Here is a 19049-nt window from a genome sequence, read left to right on the forward strand (position 1 = left end):
TTGGATGATGACACTTAGCAGAGTTTCTCATTCGCTAAGCTCTGGAGCAAATTCCCTTGCAAAGCAAACAGCCAATTTGCCTTTAGTAAATCAATCCCAGCATCTTCTGTCTTTGAGCTTATCTCAGGGATGCAGTTTCCATTAGCCCATAAACCAATAACTAACAGGAAAAGCATCCACCTATCCGTATTTCAAAAATAAAAAGTAAAAATTGGTACAAGAAAGTAAAACATCATATAAGAAAAATGTACTTTCATACACACTCCAAACTAATTACACAGACTATATGCTCATGGCAAACAGACTTTAATGTTCCTTTTAATGTAAGAACATAATAGGTGAGATTGGAGATTCCAGACTGCAAAGCTTTTTAGTGAAGTAGCTGTATTCTCCCAAATGCAATCAGTTCATACGTTTATAGAAACAAGATGATGATACATGGAAACTGTGAGGTGTTTAGTAATCTCATTTTAATTGTATAGTATCTATTTCATGTCCGAGTTTTCCTTACAGGCGCACAATGTTGTTTTGTTCTCAACTTCAATTGCTGGAGTTATCTACAAAGCAAAAGAGTAGCAAAAAAAGGAAAAGTTACATTTAAAAACTGACTTAGGCAGGAGCTATAAGGACATTACATTAGAGGAGAACCATCAAGTCTATTATAGGATAAGTTTACCTTTTTAGCAAAAGATAATAAATGCAAATTTTTTTGCAGGTAAAAAAATGTATATTTATTTTTGTCTGCAGGGGGCTGTAAATCAGCAGATCGCTGGTGCCATGAAGATCTCCTGCAGACCTGTCAGTAACTTTGCTTGCCCATATAGGATGTACGAGCACGAAAATATACTTCCAGGAAGAATAAATGTACTACCACACCGCTTAACAGTGCCGTGGAAGTTCATTGAGGAGTACAAGTCAGCAGCCGCTAAGGTTGTCAGGACTTGTAGTCTCTCATTTACAAAGGACTGTGAATGAGTGACGGCTCAGCTACGTTTTTTAAAAATGTGACGGCTAGCGAAGGGGAGGGGGAAGATTCCCTGGTAGCTGTCAAAACGGTGAGTGGGGGCCAGTCTGATCGTAACATTTTACACCCTGAATATGGAAGTAACATATTACGAAAGGTGTACTTATAGTTTAATGTTTAGAAACACAAAATAAGTGTCACGCCAATTGTTGTAGATTCCAGAAATTTTAATTTATTAGTCCTTAGTCAGAAGGATAAAAAGGGTTAATTTACTGAAATTGGAGAGTGCAAAATCTGGTGCAGCTCTGCATGGAAACCAATCAGCTTCCATGTTTTTTGTCAAAGCTTAAAGGATAAGTTCACCTTTGGAACATGTTAAATGTTCCACCCGGTTTTAGGGTGAAACATGTAACTTGTTCCCATAGCTGGTGCTGTACCCACTGCCTCCCCTTCCTCTGACAGATAGTACGGGGATCCCCATACTATCTGTCAAATATGAAAACCACATGGCCGTGTGATTCATTCACGAATTGCCTTAGCTGCTGTCGGCTTGTAGTTTTCAATGATCTACCATGGTGCTGTGGAGCACCGTGTTAGTTAATTTAAGCTTCCTGTCAGTATATCTGCTTGACCGTACATCCCTGTACTGTAAGCAGATATTCTGACAGGTCTGCAGGAGACCTGCATGGCATCAGCAAACTACTGATCTCTGGTGAAATGCTTTATAGGCTCCTTTGGACAAAATTAATAAATGCACGTTTTTTTTTGCCTGCAAAAAAATGTGCATTTATTAATTTTGTCCAAAAGGTGAATTTGTCCTTTAATTGAACAAGCTGAAGTTAGAAGCTGATTGGTCATCATGCACAGCTGCACCAGATTCTGAGTGCTCCAGTTTTAGTAAATCAACCCCAAGCTGTTGCTGCCAGCATTAGAGATGAGAGAAGTATTCAAAAATTCGATTCGACTGATTCGGCGAATTCGTGGACAATATTCGATTCGAGTCTAATATATTCGCTGTGAATTTAACTTAAAAAAGGGTGTTTCTAGGCTTCAGAGAGACTTAATATTAGTGCAGAACACTGTACCTTTAATTTAAATGCCCTTGGAGTCTGCTGGGGAAGAGAAATAATACTGTCAGTCAGTATGACATGCAGATGAGTGCCGTCGATCTTAGAATCACCGCACACTTCACTCATTTGGCCAGTCACGGGGCCAAAACCAGTGTTTGGAGCCACAGTGTGGCGGTGGAGGCAGCAGCAATGGGAGGCCATACAGCAACCTATGACAAAATGGAAACCAGCAGGAGTGTGAGGAGACCTCAAAGTGGCACATGGCAGAGTGGGAGCAATGGGAGGCGGTACAGGGACCCAGGTCACACTGTGGGCCCAGCAGCAGCGTGACCAGGCGGTACGGGGGCCCATGGCAGATTTGGGGCCTGGCAGCACCTATGGGAGGCCTGTAATCTGCCAGCAACCTATGACAAAATGGAAAACCGCAGGAGTGTGAGGAGACCTCAAAGTGGCACATGGCAGAGTGGGAGCAATGGGAGGCGGTACAGGGACCCAGGTCACACTGTGGGACCAGCAGCAGCGTGACCAGGCGGTACGGGGGCCCATGGCCGATTTGGGGCCTGGCGGCACCTATGGGAGGCCTGTAATCTGCCAGCAACCTATGACAAAATGGAAAACCGCAGGAGTGTGAAGAGACCTCAAAGTGGCACATGGTAGAGTGGGAGCAATGGGAGGCCGTACAGGGACCCAGGTCACACTGTGGGACCAGCAGCAGCGTGACCAGGCGGTACGGGGGCCCATGGCCAATTTGGGGCCTGGCGGCACCTATGGGAGGCCTGTAATCTGCCAGCAACCTATGACAAAATGGAAAACCGCAGGAGTGTGAGGAGACCTCAAAGTGGCACATGGCAGAGTGGGAGCAATGGGAGGCGGTACAGGGACCCAGGTCACACTGTGGGCTCAGCAGCAGCGTGACCAGGCGGTACGGGGGCCCATGGCATATGACCTCGTTCATCCCATAGTCCTGCCGACTCACGAATAGCGTGGCCTCCTCAAAGGGCCTGAGCAAGCGCAGGTGTCACGCATGAGCTGCCAATGGCTGACATCTAAGTTACACAGGGAGTACCTTTATCCGCTTTTAACATCAGGAAATCTGTGATGGCCTTTCGCTGTTCGTAAAGGCGGTCTAACATATGTAGGGTTGAATTCCACCTTGTTGCAACGTCACAGCATGAGGAGTCGGTACGGGGGCCCATGGCAGATTACGTGCCTGGCAGCAGCAATGGGAGGCCCGTAATCTGCCAGCACCCTATGTCAAAAAATTGAACACACCAGCAGTGTGAGGAGGCCTCAAAGTGGCACATGGCAGAGTGTGGCGATGGAGACAGCAGCAATGGGAGGCCGTACAGGGACCCATGACACACTCTGGACTTGGCAGCAGCATGAGCAGGCGGTATAGGGGCCCATGGCAGATTAGGGGCCTGGCAGCAGCTATGGGAGGCCCGTAATCTGCCAACACCCTATGTCAAAAAATTAAACACACAGGCAGTGTGAGGAGACCTGAAAGTGGCACATGGCATGAGAGACTGTGGACCTGGCAGCAGCATGAGGAGGCGGTATAGGGGCCCATGGCAGATTAGGGGCCTGGCAGCAGCTATTGGAGGCCCGTAATCTGCCAGCACCCTATGACAAAAAATTGAACACACCAGCAGTGTGTGAGGAGACCTGAAAGTGGCACATGGCATGAGAGACTCTGGACCTGGCAGCAGCATGAGGAGGCGGTATAGGGGCCCATGGCAGATTAGGGGACTGGCAGCAGCTATGTGAGGCCCGTAATCTGCCAGCACCCTATGACAAAAAATGTAACACACCAGCAGTGTGAGGAGACCTGAAAGTGGCACATGGCAGAGTGTGGCGATGGAGACAGCAGCAATGGGAGGCCGTACAGGGACCCATGAGAGACTGTGGACCTGGCAGCAGCATGAGGAGGCGGTATAGGGGCCCATGGCAGATTAGGGGCCTGGCAGCAGCTATGGCAGGCCCGTAATCTGCCAGCACCCTATGACAAAAAATGTAACACACCAGCAGTGTGAGGAGACCTGAAAGTGGCACATGGCAGAGTGTGGCGATGGAGACAGCAGCAATGGGAGGCCGTACAGGGACCCATGAGAGACTCTGGACCTGGCAGCAGCATGAGGAGGCGGTACATGGGCCCATGGCAGATTAGGGGCCTGGAAGCAGCTATGTGAGGCCCGTAATCTGCCAGCACCCTATGTCAAAAAATTGAACACACCAGCAGTGTGTGAGGAGACCTGAAAGTGGCACATGGCAGAGTGTGGCGATGGAGACAGCAGCAATGGGAGGCCGTACAGGGACCCATGAGAGACTGTGGACCTGGCAGCAGCATGAGGAGGCGGTATAGGGGCCCATGGCAGATTAGGGGCCTGGCAGCAGCTATGGGAGGCCCGTAATCTGCCAGCACCCTATGTCAAAAAATTGAACACACCAGCAGTGTGTGAGGAGACCTGAAAGTGGCACATGGCAGAGTGTGGCGATGGAGACAGCAGCAATGGGAGGCCGTACAGGGACCCATGAGAGACTGTGGACCTGGCAGCAGCATGAGGAGGCGGTATAGGGGCCCATGGCAGATTAGGGGCCTGGCAGCAGCTATGGGAGGCCCGTAATCTGCCAGCACCCTATGACAAAAAATTGAACACACCAGCAGTGTGTGAGGAGACCTGAAAGTGGCACATGGCAGAGTGTGGCGATGGAGACAGCAGCAATGGGAGGCCGTACAGGGACCCATGAGAGACTCTGGACCTGGCAGCAGCATGAGGAGGCGGTATAGGGGCCCATGGCAGATTAGGGGCCTGGAAGCAGCTATGGCAGGCCCGTAATCTGCCAGCACCCTATGACAAAAAATTGAACACACCAGCAGTGTGTGAGGAGACCTGAAAGTGGCACATGGCAGAGTGAGGCGATGGGAGACAGCAGCAATGGGAGGCCGTACAGGGACCCATGAGAGACTCTGGACCTGGCAGCAGCATGAGGAGGCAGTACAGGGGCCCATGGCAGATTAGGGGCCTGGCAGCAGCTATGGGAGGCCCGTAATCTGCCAGCACCCTATGTCAAAAAATTGAACACACCAGCAGTGTGTGAGGAGACCTGAAAGTGGCACATGGCAGAGTGTGGCGATGGAGACAGCAGCAATGGGAGGCCGTACAGGGACCCATGAGAGACTCTGGACCTGGCAGCAGCATGAGGAGGCGGTACAGGGGCCCATGGCAGATTAGGGGCCTGGCAGCAGCTATGGGAGGCCCGTAATCTGCCAGCACCCTATGACAAAAAATGGAACACACCAGCAGTGTGTGAGGAGACCTGAAAGTGGCACATGTTTGGGGCATGATTCATGGCGGATTTAGTCAGTTGTGTCAGGAACTGGTGGTTTGAAATCCAGACTAATCCACGCCTGATTCATTTTCACAAACGTGAGTCTCTTCACACTTTGGGTGGACAGTCGTGTCCTCCGTGGAGTTACAATACCTCCTGCCGCACTAAACACGCGCTCCGATGCCACGCTACTGGCCGGGCATGACAGCCTTTCAAGGGCAAATTCAGCTAGTTGGGGCCAAAGGTCAAGTTTCGTTGCCCAGTAGTCAAGGGGATTGTCTACCTCGGTTGGCAGGGTGCTGTACAAGTAGGCCCAAGCCTGTTGTTTGAGCTCCTGCTCCAGGTCCACCTGATGCTGCTGCTGCTGCTGCGGCTGGTTAGTAGTTTCCTCACTGCGCTGGTGAAGAAAGCTACTCATCATCGACTGCAGACTGAGGCAGTCGCTGCTGGTGGAGCTGCCACTGCTCCTACCACCCCACCCCTCCCCTGCTGCCATGGCAGCGGAACGCGAGCGCACAGGGCCCACAGTGTCTGAGGATGGACGTTGGCGCAGAAAGGCAGAGACCAACTGACTACATAGGTGGTTTTTATAGTACGTAATTTTGGCCTCCCTCTCAGCAGGTGTGAAAAAGGCCACCATTTTGGAACGGTAGCGAGGGTCCAACAAGGTGGACAGCCAAAAGTCATCCCTCTGTCTGATGGTTATTATTCGGCTGTCGCTACGCAAGCAACCGAGCATGCTATGGGCCATTTGTGCCAAGGAATGCGAGGTACTCCCTGCCTCCATCTCCACAGCATACTGCCACGGTGCGTCTGGGTCCTCTGTCTCCTCCTCCTCCTCCTCTACCAGATGCTCCTGCTCCTCCACTCCTGTCCGCTGAGTGGAAAAACCACCCATTTCACTCAATAATTCCTGAGCACAAATGTCCTCCTCTACCTCCTCCTCTTCTTCCTGTCCTGCCCCCACAGGGGTCATGTGGCATTGAGATCTGTGCGCCATGTCTACCGCACCCTGACCAGCCATTGTTAACAGCATTTGTTCCAGGACGTGCAACAGAGGAATGACGTCGTTCATCCCATAGTCCTGCCGACTCACGAATAGCGTGGCCTCCTCAAAGGGCCTGAGCAAGCGGCAGGTGTCACGCATGAGCTGCCAATGGCTGACATCGAAGTTACACAGGGGAGTACCTTTATCCGCTTGTAACATCAGGAAATCGGTGATGGCCTTTCGCTGCTCGTAAAGGCGGTCTAACATGTGTAGGGTTGAATTCCACCTTGTTGCAACGTCGCAGATCAGGCGATGCTGTGGAATTCCGTTCTGTCGCTGCAGCTCAAGGAGGGTGTGCTTTGCGGTGTAGGAATGGCTGAAATGCATGCAAAGTTTACGTGACATTTTAAGGATGTCTTGCGGTGGGATGGTGGATTTTAGGAACCGCTTGACAACCAGTTCTTTCCGTTGTCGGTCAACATGGTTCCGATTTTCAGTTTGCGCGGAGACAGCCATCTGTCGATTTCTCTGTTCATTACACTCAGAAGTTCCTCCCCTGTGTGACTACGTTCGCCAAGGCATACCAGGTGCAGCACAACGTGACACCGTTGCGCCCTGCACATGTGATATGCCGGTCGGGTAATGGGACTTGGCACGGGGGTGGCGGCTGAGGACACGGCGGAAGAAGAGGTGGTAGAGGCGGACATGTTTGCTGGACCAAGGACGTGCAAACGTGGAGGCAAAAGTGTCGTGACCTGTCCAAGTTGCTGGTGCGGCTGTGCCGGCACCACGTTCACCCAGTGGGCCGTAAATGACATGTACTGTCCCTGACCGTAGTTACAGCTCCACACGTCGGCGCTGCCGTGCACTTTGGCAGAGACCGACATGCTCAAAGACTGGCCCACCATCTCTTCTACATGTGAATGCAGGGCTGGCACTGCCTTTTGGGCGAAGAAATGACGGCTTGGCACTCTCCACCGCGGCGCGGCACAAGCCATCATTTCTCGGAAAGGTGCTGAGTCCACCAGTTGGAAAGGGAGCGACTGCAGCACCAGCAACTTGGACAGGAGGACGTTCAGCTTTTGCACCGTCGGGTGCGTGCTCGCAAACTGTTGTCTCTTGGAAACGGATTCCAAGAAAGACTGCTGACGGAATCCGTGAAGAGGAGTAGCAGGAGAAGGAGCATCTGAACGAGCGGAAGATGCCAACGAGCGACAACTCCCCTCAGCAGAGGTGTTGGAGCCTTGACTGGCTGATAGAGGGCGATTGACGTCGGGTGACGGAGCAAGTAACGGAGCGGGTGATGGAGCGGGGGCTGGGGCAGGCAGAACCGCCGTATCTTTATCACGGTTTTCCCAGGCCACCGAATGGTGACGCTGCATATGCTGACGCAACGCTGTAGTCCCAACATGGGCCCCCTGGCCACGCTTGCATTTCTGGCCACATAGTCGACATACGGCTACGTTTACTTCCTCGGGCGGCTTGACGAAAAATTGCAACACCACCGAGTAGGAAACTTTGCCCCCGCTACTCCTCACTGGCTGACTGCTACTTCCTCCGTGCGCACCGGCACCACTACTGGCCGTTTGGCTCCACTGACACTGCTGCGACCCTGCTGCCTCCTGGGCAACCCACTGACTGTTTCGCTCGCTGCCAAGCTGGCACCCTCTTCTCCTGATGATGCGGAAGAAATTACCTGATGACGACGAGGCTGCCAAGTGCGATCAACCTCCTCATCATCAAGTAGGGTCTCCGCCTCACTACTAGCCCCCTCGGCTGCGTCTGGGTCAGGAGACAGACCTGTCTCTAGACCGGCTACCGAGCCACTCTCCTCGCCAGTACTTCTTCGCCTGGCTGCTGAAAAGGTGGATGTCTCCCCCCGTTCCTGACCGTTCTCTGTTAGCTCTTCCTCACTGTACAGTGGGGCTGAGCCCACAGCATGCGATACTTCGCTTGGTGAGGGAACAGCAAAGGACAGGGGCAGGTAGAGGACACGTGATTTCAGTGGGCTTGCTCCCGGGCCATGCCAACTAACGGTTGTGTCTGACGTACCCACCGACCGTTGGCTGTAGGTGTCAGAGGTGACCTGGGAAGAGGAAGACGACCGAGCCAACCAATCGATGACGGCAGGGTTGTCGGTGGAGACACGCCCGCTGGATGACACCGGGAGCACTGGCCTCTGGCTGCGAATAGTGCTGCCTCGACCCCTTCCTCTGCTGCCACGTCTGCTCGCTCCTAAAACATTGCCTCCTCTGCCACTCCTCTGCATGTTGTCTGACATACTCTTTAATTCAACGATTCTGTGTCCCTGAGTAACAATTCTGTGTCCCTGAGTAACAATTCTGTGTCTGTCCCTGAGTGACAATTCTGTGGCCCTAAGTAACGGTTCTGTGGCCCTCAGTAACAATTCTGTGTCCCTGAGTAACGTTTCTGTGGCCCTAAGTAACGGTTCTGTGGCCCTCAGTAACAATTCTGTGTCCCTCAGTAACAATTCTGTGTCTGTCCCTGAGTAACAATTCTGTGGCCCTAAGTAACGGTTCTGTGGCCCTCAGTAACAATTCTGTGTCCCTGAGTAATGTTTCTGTGGCCCTAAGTAACGGTTCTGTGGCCCTCAGTAACAATTCTGTGTCCCTGAGTAACAATTCTGTGTCTGTCCCTGAGTAACAATTCTGTGGCCCTAAGTAACGGTTCTGTGGCCCTCAGTAACAATTCTGTGTCCCTGAGTAACGTTTCTGTGGCCCTAAGTAACGGTTCTGTGGCCCTCAGTAACAATTCTGTGTCCCTGAGTAACAATTCTGTGGCCCTAAGTAACGGTTCTGTGGCCCTCAGTAACAATTCTGTGTCCCTCAGTAACAATTCTGTGTCTGTCCCTGAGTAACAATTCTGTGGCCCTAAGTAACGGTTCTGTGGCCCTCAGTAACAATTCTGTGTCCCTGAGTAATGTTTCTGTGGCCCTAAGTAACGGTTCTGTGGCCCTCAGTAACAATTCTGTGTCCCTGAGTAACAATTCTGTGTCTGTCCCTGAGTAACAATTCTGTGGCCCTAAGTAACGGTTCTGTGGCCCTCAGTAACAATTCTGTGTCCCTGAGTAACAATTTTGTGGCCCTAAGTAACGGTTCTGTGGCCCTCAGTAACAATTCTGTGTCCCTCAGTAACAATTCTGTGTCTGTCCCTGAGTAACAATTCTGTGGCCCTAAGTAACGGTTCTGTGGCCCTCAGTAAAAATTCTGTGTCCCTGAGTAACGTTTCTGTGGCCCTAAGTAACGGTTCTGTGGCTCTCAGTAACAATTCTGTGTCCCTGAGTAACAATTCTGTGTCTGTCCCTGAGTAACAATTCTGTGGCCCTCAGTAACAATTCTGTGTCCCTGAGTAACAATTCTGTGGCCCTAAGTAACGGTTCTGTGGCCCTCAGTAACAATTCTGTGTCCCTGAGTAACAATTCTGTGTCTGTCCCTGAGTAACAATTCTGTGGCCCTAACTAATGTTTCAGTGGCCCTAAGTAACAGTTCTGTGGCCCTCAGTAACAATTCTGTGTCCCTGAGTAACGTTTCTGTGGCCCTAAGTAACAATTCTGTGGCCCTCAGTAACAATTCTGTGTCTGTCCCTGAGTAACGTTTCTGTGGCCCTAAGTAACGGTTCTGTGGCCCTCAGTAACAATTCTGTGTCCCTGAGTAACAATTCTGTGGCCCTAAGTAACGGTTCTGTGGCCCTCAGTAACAATTCTGAGTCCCTGAGTAACAATTCTGTGCCTGTCCTTGAGTAACAATTCTGTGGCCCTAAGTAACGGTTCTGTGGCCCTCAGTAACAATTCTGTGTCCCTGAGTAACAATTCTGTGGCCCTAAGTAACGGTTCTGTGGCCCTCAGTAACAATTCTGTGTCCCTGAGTAACAATTCTGTGTCTGTCCCTGAGTAACGTTTCTGTGACCCTAAGTAACGGTTCTGTGGCCCTCAGTAACAATTCTGTGTCCCTGAGTAACAATTCTGTGGCCCTAAGTAACAGTTCTGTGGCCCTCAGTAACAATTCTGTGTCCCTCAGTAACAATTCTGTGTCTGTCCCTGAGTAACAATTCTGTGGCCCTAACTAACTTTTCTGTGGCCCTAAGTAACAGTTCTGTGGCCCTCAGTAACAATTCTGTGTCCCTGAGTAACGTTTCTGTGGCCCTAAGTAACAATTCTGTGGCCCTCAGTAACAATTCTGTGTCTGTCCCTGAGTTACAATTCTGTGGCCCTAACTAACGTTTCTGTGGCCCTAAGTAACAGTTCTGTGGCCCTCAGTAACAATTCTGTGGCCCTGAGTAACGTTTCTGTGGCCCTAAGTAACAATTCTGTGGCCCTCAGTAACAATTCTGTGTCTGTCCCTGAGTAACAATTCTGTGGCCCTAACTAACGTTTCTGTGGCCCTAAGTAACAATTCTGTGGCCCTCAGTAACAATTCTGTGTCTGTCCCTGAGTAACGTTTCTGTGGCCCTAAGTAACGGTTCTGTGGCCCTCAGTAACAATTCTGTGTCCCTTAGTAACAATTCTGTGGCCCTAAGTAACGGTTCTTTGGCCCTCAGTAACAATTCTGTGTCCCTGAGTAACAATTCTGTGTCTGTCCCTGAGTAACAATTCTGTGGCTCTAAGTAACGGTTCTGTGGCCCTCAGTAACAATTCTGTGTCCCTGAGTAACAATTCTGTGGCCCTAAGTAACGGTTCTGTGGCCCTCAGTAACAATTCTGTGTCCCTGAGTAACAATTCTGTGTCTGTCCCTGAGTAACAATTCTGTGGCCCTAAGTAACGGTTCTGTGGCCCTCAGTAACAATTCTGTGTCCCTGAGTAACAATTCTGTGGCCCTAAGTAACAGTTCTGTGGCCCTCAGTAACAATTCTGTGTCCCTCAGTAACAATTCTGTGTCTGTCCCTGAGTAACAATTCTGTGGCCCTAAGTAACGGTTCTGTGGCCCTCAGTAACAATTCTGTGTCCCTGAGTAACGTTTCTGTGGCCCTAAGTAACGGTTCTGTGGCCCTCAGTAACAATTCTGTGTCCCTGAGTAACAATTCTGTGTCTGTCCCTGAGTAACAATTCTGTGGCCCTCAGTAACAATTCTGTGTCCCTGAGTAACAATTCTGTGGCCCTAAGTAACGGTTCTGTGGCCCTCAGTAACAATTCTGTGTCCCTCAGTAACAATTCTGTGTCTGTCCCTGAGTAACAATTCTGTGGCCCTAACTAACGTTTCTGTGGCCCTAAGTAACAGTTCTGTGGCCCACAGTAACAATTCTGTGTCCCTGAGTAACGTTTCTGTGGCCCTAAGTAACAATTCTGTGGCCCTCAGTAACAATTCTGTGTCTGTCCCTGAGTAACATTTCTGTGGCCCTAAGTAACGGTTCTGTGGCCCTCAGTAACAATTCTGTGTCCCTGAGTAACAATTCTGTGGCCCTAAGTAACGGTTCTGTGGCCCTCAGTAACAATTCTGTGTCCCTGAGTAACAATTCTGTGCCTGTCCTTGAGTAACAATACTGTGGCCCTAAGTAACGGTTCTGTGGCCCTCAGTAACAATTCTGTGTCCCTGAGTAACAATTCTGTGGCCCTAAGTAACGGTTCTGTGGCCCTCAGTAACAATTCTGTGTCCCTGAGTAACAATTCTGTGTCTGTCCCTGAGTAACAATTCTGTGACCCTAAGTAACGGTTCTGTGGCCCTCAGTAACAATTCTGTGTCCCTGAGTAACAATTCTGTGGCCCTAAGTAACAGTTCTGTGGCCCTCAGTAACAATTCTGTGTCCCTCAGTAACAATTCTGTGTCTGTCCCTGAGTAACAATTCTGTGGCCCTAACTAACGTTTCTGTGGCCCTAAGTAACAGTTCTGTGGCCCTCAGTAACAATTCTGTGTCCCTGAGTAACGTTTCTGTGGCCCTAAGTAACAATTCTGTGGCCCTCAGTAACAATTCTGTGTCTGTCCCTGAGTAACAATTCTGTGGCCCTAACTAACGTTTCTGTGGCCCTAAGTAACAGTTCTGTGGCCCTCAGTAACAATTCTGTGGCCCTGAGTAACGTTTCTGTGGCCCTAAGTAACAAATCTGTGGCCCTCAGTAACAATTCTGTGTCTGTCCCTGAGTAACAATTCTGTGGCCCTAACTAACGTTTCTGTGGCCCTAAGTAACAATTCTGTGGCCCTCAGTAACAATTCTGTGTCTGTCCCTGAGTAACGTTTCTGTGGCCCTAAGTAACGGTTCTGTGGCCCTCAGTAACAATTCTGTGTCCCTGAGTAACAATTCTGTGGCCCTAAGTAACGGTTCTGTGGCCCTCAGTAACAATTCTGTGTCCCTGAGTAACAATTCTGTGTCTGTCCCTGAGTAACAATTTTGTGGCCCTAAGTAACGGTTCTGTGGCCCTCAGTAACAATTCTGTGTCCCTGAGTAACAATTCTGTGGCCCTAAGTAACGGTTCTGTGGCCCTCAGTAACAATTCTGTGTCCCTGAGTAACAATTCTGTGTCTGTCCCTGAGTAACAATTCTGTGGCCCTAAGTAACGGTTCTGTGGCCCTCAGTAACAATTCTGTGTCCCTGAGTAACAATTCTGTGGCCCTAAGTAACAGTTCTGTGGCCCTCAGTAACAATTCTGTGTCCCTCAGTAACAATTCTGTGTCTGTCCCTGAGTAACAATTCTGTGGCCCTAACTAACGTTTCTGTGGCCATAAGTAACAGTTCTGTGGCCCTCAGTAACAATTCTGTGTCCCTGAGTAACGTTTCTGTGGCCCTAAGTAACAATTCTGTGGCCCTCAGTAACAATTCTGTGTCTGTCCCTGAGTAACAATTCTGTGGCCCTAACTAACGTTTCTGTTGCCCTAAGTAACAGTTCTGTGGCCCTCAGTAACAATTCTGTGGCCCTGAGTAACATTTCTGTGGCCCTAAGTAACAATTCTGTGGCCCTCAGTAACAATTCTGTGTCTGTCCCTGAGTAACAATTCTGTGGCCCTAACTAACGTTTCTGTGGCCCTAAGTAACAATTCTGTGGCCCTCAGTAACAATTCTGTGTCTGTCCCCGAGTAACGTTTCTGTGGCCCTAAGTAACGGTTCTGTGGCCCTCAGTAACAATTCTGTGTCCCTGAGTAACAATTCTGTGGCCCTAAGTAACGGTTCTGTGGCCCTCAGTAACAATTCTGTGGCCCTGAGTAACAATTTTGTGTCTGTCCCTGAGTAACAATTCTGTGGCCCTAAGTAACGGTTCTGTGGCCCTCAGTAACAATTCTGTGTCCCTGAGTAACAATTCTGTGGCCCTAAGTAACGGTTCTGTGGCCCTCAGTAACAATTCTGTGTCCCTGAGTAACAATTCTGTGTCTGTCCCTGAGTAACAATTCTGTGGCCCTAAGTAACGGTTCTGTGGCCCTCAGTAACAATTCTGTGTCCCTGAGTAACAATTCTGTGGCCCTAAGTAACGGTTCTGTGGCCCTCAGTAACAATTCTGTGTCCCTCAGTAACAATTCTGTGTCTGTCCCTGAGTAACAATTCTGTGGCCCTAACTAACATTTCTGTGGCCCTAAGTAACAGTTCTGTGGCCCTCAGTAACAATTCTGTGTCCCTGAGTAACGTTTCTTTGGCCCTAAGTAACAATTCTGTGGCCCTCAGTAACAATTCTGTGTCTGTCCCTGAGTAACAATTCTGTGGCCCTAACTAACGTTTCTGTTGCCCTAAGTAACAGTTCTGTGGCCCTCAGTAACAATTCTGTGGCCCTGAGTAACGTTTCTGTGGCCCTAAGTAACAATTCTGTGGCCCTCAGTAACAATTCTGTGTCTGTCCCTGAGTAACAATTCTGTGGCCCTAACTAACGTTTCTGTGGCCCTAAGTAACAGTTCTGTGGCCCTCAGTAACAATTCTGTGTCTGTCCCTGAGTAACAATTCTGTGGCCCTAACTAACGTTTCTGTGGCCCTCAGTAACAATTCTGTCTGTCCCTCAGTAACAATTCTGTGGCCCTAACTAGCGTTTCTGTGTCCCTAAGTAACGATTCTGTGGCCCTCACTAACAATTCTGTGTCCCTGAGTAATGTTTCTCTGTCCCTAAGTAACGTTTCTCTGTCCCCAAGTAACGTTTCTGTGGCCCTAACTCTGTCCCTAATACAGAGCGGTCTGCCTCTCTTGAATGACTGGAGGCAAATGAAGAATTCTAAAATGGCCGCCATTTATAGCTCGACCATTACACAGTGCTGGCTGGCTGGCTGCTGATTGGCTAATGCGATCACATGTCATTAAGGAATGCATTATGGGTCAGCGCGCCTTGTCTGCGCGCCTTCCCAGACATCCCCGCTCCGTCGCCGCACATGTCCGCCGCCATTTTAGGAAAAATTTCGATTCGCGCATCCGAAGTATGCTATTTTTCGGATTCGGCGCGAATCGAAAATTTTCCAATATTCGAAACGAATTCCACTTCGCCTACTTCGATTCGCTCATCTCTAGCCAGCATGTTTTGGGGGTTTCTAAAGTTCATCTACATCAGGTTGTACTCCTTATGTTCAGTGACAGCAACTGCTGATCGCGGGTGCAATGCTTTGCAGGCTCCTAGTTAAAAAAAATAAATAAATGCACATTGCAAAACAGTAAATGCGCCTGCAAAAAGATGTGGATGTATTATTTTTTTAAAAGGTGAACTTTATTATTGTTATACAAGATTTATATAGCACCAACAGTTATGCAGTGCTTTACAGCAGAAGGGCAGACGGAACAATTACAATACCATACAGTAGGAATCAGAGGGTCCTACTTGTTAGAGCTTACAAACTTATCCTTAAGCCCTGGTTCTCACCTCTGTAACTTCACCTGCGACATGCAATTTATAAATGAAGTCGCATCTAATGCATTTCTACAGCATTGTCTTAATAGGTGCGATTTCAAGTAGTACAATTTGAAAAATAGTCCCTGCATTTATTTATCACCACTTCAGTGCAATTTAACTCTCATAGACCATAAAGTAAATGGCATTCTGACTAAGGACTAATAAATTAAAATTTCTGGAATCTACAACAATTGGCGTGACACTTATTTTGTGTTTATATCAGCGCTACTTTGAAGTCGCACTTTAAAGGGGATCAAATAGCACCACTTACAAATTGTGTTCAGTGTCAACAGGGCATAGCTACGAAAGAGAACTGATGGGAGAGAAATATGGGGTGTTGTCCACTTCTGAAAATGCTAGTTACCTAGCTTTCATACAATAGCACATTTCCATTCATTGAGTAATCAACTCACAAAATATATGCAGATCAGGAGATCTGCACACTTCAGGTCAGCAAATAGAAAGTACAAAAGCTAGAGGCTCACAGAACAGCCAAACAAATGGCAATTTCAAACATAGATCAATAATAATATACTTTTTATCAGTCCTCTATTTATCAGTCCAAGTTTAATTAAAAAGGTGAAACCCGTTCTAGAATTTAATTCACTAAATTTTTACCAGTGTTGCAGGGATGGTTGTATTCTGCCACTGCTTGTTCATCTGAAACATAAAACAACGACACTTTAAATTCCATAATATAGTGTATTTGATCATTATTTGAGTACCACTAATTTACTTTTTCAATTTGTTTTATTTTTTTTTTTTCTGTAAAAATAATTAAAATAATGAGGTTAATGAGGGCACTCTAGTTTGGCACAAGAACAAATCCAGGATGGTTGAAAAAGCTTCAGTAATCCCTGAAGAACCATATAAAGCCCACTGCATCTTCATAAAACCACCTTAATTTCTCCACATGGAGAGACGGGTGACCACACTCAAATGTATGGAAATTCCAGACAGGTTCATTAATAATCCGTTAGTACTCAAACATCACAGCTCCAGAGGCAGGGAAACAGACCTGACACGTTTCATGCAAACATGCACTTAATCATAATAATTTGAAGCAGAGTTACCGCGTTTCACGCAGACATGCACCTATCTGTAGAATACATATTCATGGGCCCAGTAACCTTTGTTCCTAAAGTACCAGATAACCAGCAACAAGGCTAATTAAATTAATCAGCTGGTCTGGTACCCCAAAACACTGCCTGGATACAAAGCAAAGGACGTGGGTAGATCAGCTGTATACCTCAAAGATTACATTTTTGTTTTCCTGGTATATAAAAACACCTGGACTCATCTAGATCATCTATAGGCATGATTATTGCATTCACTAGTAGAAGAGAAGGCTATTACCTGTCTCATAGTAATCATAGACTTTTGCTGTGGCTGGTTTCAGATCCTTGACTTCAATATCCCGCTCCACAATAAAAGAGAGATTTACAGGATCATGTCCCACCTATGAGATAAAGGACATTACAGTGATTGAAACAAGTGCAGCTAGGTGCTTTGTGACTCCACTCTGGATGAAAGAGCACAAAGGGGGGAGGAGGCACCTTTGGAGAGCAGCATTGCCAGTCTGGGTGGATGCCAGTGTTAGATACACTAGCGAATTTAAATACATTAACAAGTTGAAGCCAAACTTCAGCTAACACTTTATACACAGTTACTGCAATTTTTTTACATTTGGAATAAAGGTTTTAAATAAATAAATAAAAGTTGACCATTGTATTCATCCCTGCTAGTGTTAAATGGTTTGTCTCATCTCTGTAACTGATACATTCTGCTGAACATCTTGTTCTTTTGAAAAACAGACTTACTGGCTGGATCACCAGATGAAAAAAGAAGAAAGAAAGCCTAAAAAAAAATGAATGCAGCTGTCATGTCTAAGAATTGGTAAGCTGCAGTATAATAAATTAACACTCTAACTACAGCAGAGAAAAATTAGGTCTCCCGCCCTTCCAGGCAGGGCTGTGCTGTTTGGTAAAGTTTGTAAATCTCAAAACTGGATGGAAAAAAATATGATTTTATTTGACTGTTAAACAGCTCCCATACAGTATATGCATTTCATTAAACTGTTTGCTTAAACTTCAGCTTTAAATGTTCTAGTTTACCTTGAAATTGTTTTTCGTATAAATAGGTCATTGGGCCATGGTAAAAATAGGCTATTGGGCCATGGTAAAAATAGGCTATTGGGCCATGGTGAAAATAGGCTATTGGGCCATGGTGAAAATAGGCTCTTGACTACTGGAAGCATGGCATAAGTTAAGGGCTTTATCTTTACCTTGTGTTTTTTTATTTGAATAAGATGTGCATTGATCCTGTAATTTCATGGTGTCATATGTCGGCCTGTACTCACCTACTCATCCTATAGTAGATTAAGGGATAAGTTCACCTTTTGTAACATGTTACATCCATATTCAAGGTGTAACATGTTACTGAACAAGTAGGTGCTACGTCCAGAGATAATCCCCATGGAGGTGAAATGTCGGTGCTCTGGCTCTGTGTGCATTCTCAGCACAGATGCAACTAAATAATGAGGATTGGTATAGCAGAAATTCGTCTTCCTGAATAGTAAATTTTATTGAATGAGTAAAATGTGCATATAAAATGGCTTGCATGTTTTGGCAATAAGCCTTAGTCATAGACATAAAGTACAAGACAGGACATTACATTTATATATAAATGAATCTAAAGAAAGACTGCTCCTCATACCCATCAGGCAGTTCAGTAGATTAATCAGCCAATCAGTGGCAGGTGCCACGAAATAACCTTGATTGTCGAAGAAATTACCAACAGAAAAACTTTGAAAAGCGAAAAAAAAAACTGAAAAGTGATTACCTTAAAATAAAAATTGAGAATAAAGAAAAAATCAAAAAGCAAAACACAGAGGTGTCATAAAGGTACACCTCAGGGCACCTACCATTTCAAAATTCAATACAATCTTATAAAAAGTTGAACCTAAGGTGTACAATATAAGTAATGATCAGAAGGGATATAGAGCTGTAAAGGGCATTAAATACTACCATTCAGAATATTATTAGTATGTATGGGATAATATAAATAAATAAATAAACACAGAAAAAGGAGGCCCATGGTAAAAATGTAATAGGATGGATATTAAGAAAAAAAAAAAACATGTTACTGTAGGAGCGGTCCCCGCACCCCTGATCCTCAGTTGTGACAGCTAGCAGAGGATATTCTACCCCCGGGAGCTGTCACAATTTAAAAAAAAAAGCAGCTGAGTGGGTAGAGACATTGTAGCTGTTGGCTTGTAGTTCTCAACGATCTACTTCAGCACTGTTGTGGTAGTTCGTTGATTCTTCTTTTCAGTGTAATCTGTCTGCTTGTACCTCATATTAGCAGGCAGTTTTACACTGACAGTCTGCAGAAGACGTGCATGGTACCAGCGATCCGCTGATCGCTGGTGCAATGCTTTCCAAGCTTCTAAAACAAACAATAGTAAATGCACATTATTTTACCTGCAAAATAATGTGCATTTTTAATTTTTTGTTAAAGTTTCTGTTTGTGTTCAAACATGAGACGTGCCGCATGGCACTGCACAGTTTAATGCATGACCTCTGTCTGTAGTCTGAGAACCAACATTTCCTGTGAAGGAATTACATACCCCACAACCCCAAGGTCTTTTAGTCTAGTGCTTATGCGAAGGAGAGCTGGCAATTAGATCTGACACAGGTAGAACAGTTTACAGAGAGTTTGCGGTTTTAGCACATTAGCACGCCCACATTTGTGATGCAACACAGAGGAAATGACGAGTCATGGAATGAATGCTGTGTGACCTGTAATAAGAAGTTGCCTGTCCCGTTAGTGAAAAGGAACAGGCTATGTTAATTAATGCATGGAAATGGGGGAATCTATCAGCCATGACACTAC

At 47.1% G+C, this 19049-nt stretch overlaps 1 protein-coding gene across 1 annotated transcript in view; it reads right to left on the bottom strand.

The window, feature by feature from the left end:
- Positions 1–290: 290 nt before the first annotated feature.
- Positions 291–19049, bottom strand: part of LOC149449761 (alpha-2-macroglobulin-like protein 1) — a 125162-nt gene continuing 106403 nt past the window's right edge. The window contains exons 34-36 of the mRNA XM_089692748.1: positions 16512–16614; positions 15774–15815; positions 291–557 (exon numbers count right to left, since the gene is read on the bottom strand). Of these exons, the coding sequence (XP_089548874.1) occupies positions 541–557; positions 15774–15815; positions 16512–16614 (162 nt within the window). The 3' untranslated portion in view covers positions 291–540. The remainder of the gene's footprint in view (positions 558–15773; positions 15816–16511; positions 16615–19049) is intronic.

Source organism: Staurois parvus, unplaced genomic scaffold, assembly GCF_062004578.1.
Source record: "Staurois parvus isolate SC_StPar_1 unplaced genomic scaffold, SC_StPar_1.0 ptg000604l, whole genome shotgun sequence".
Lineage (NCBI taxonomy): Eukaryota > Metazoa > Chordata > Amphibia > Anura > Ranidae > Staurois > Staurois parvus.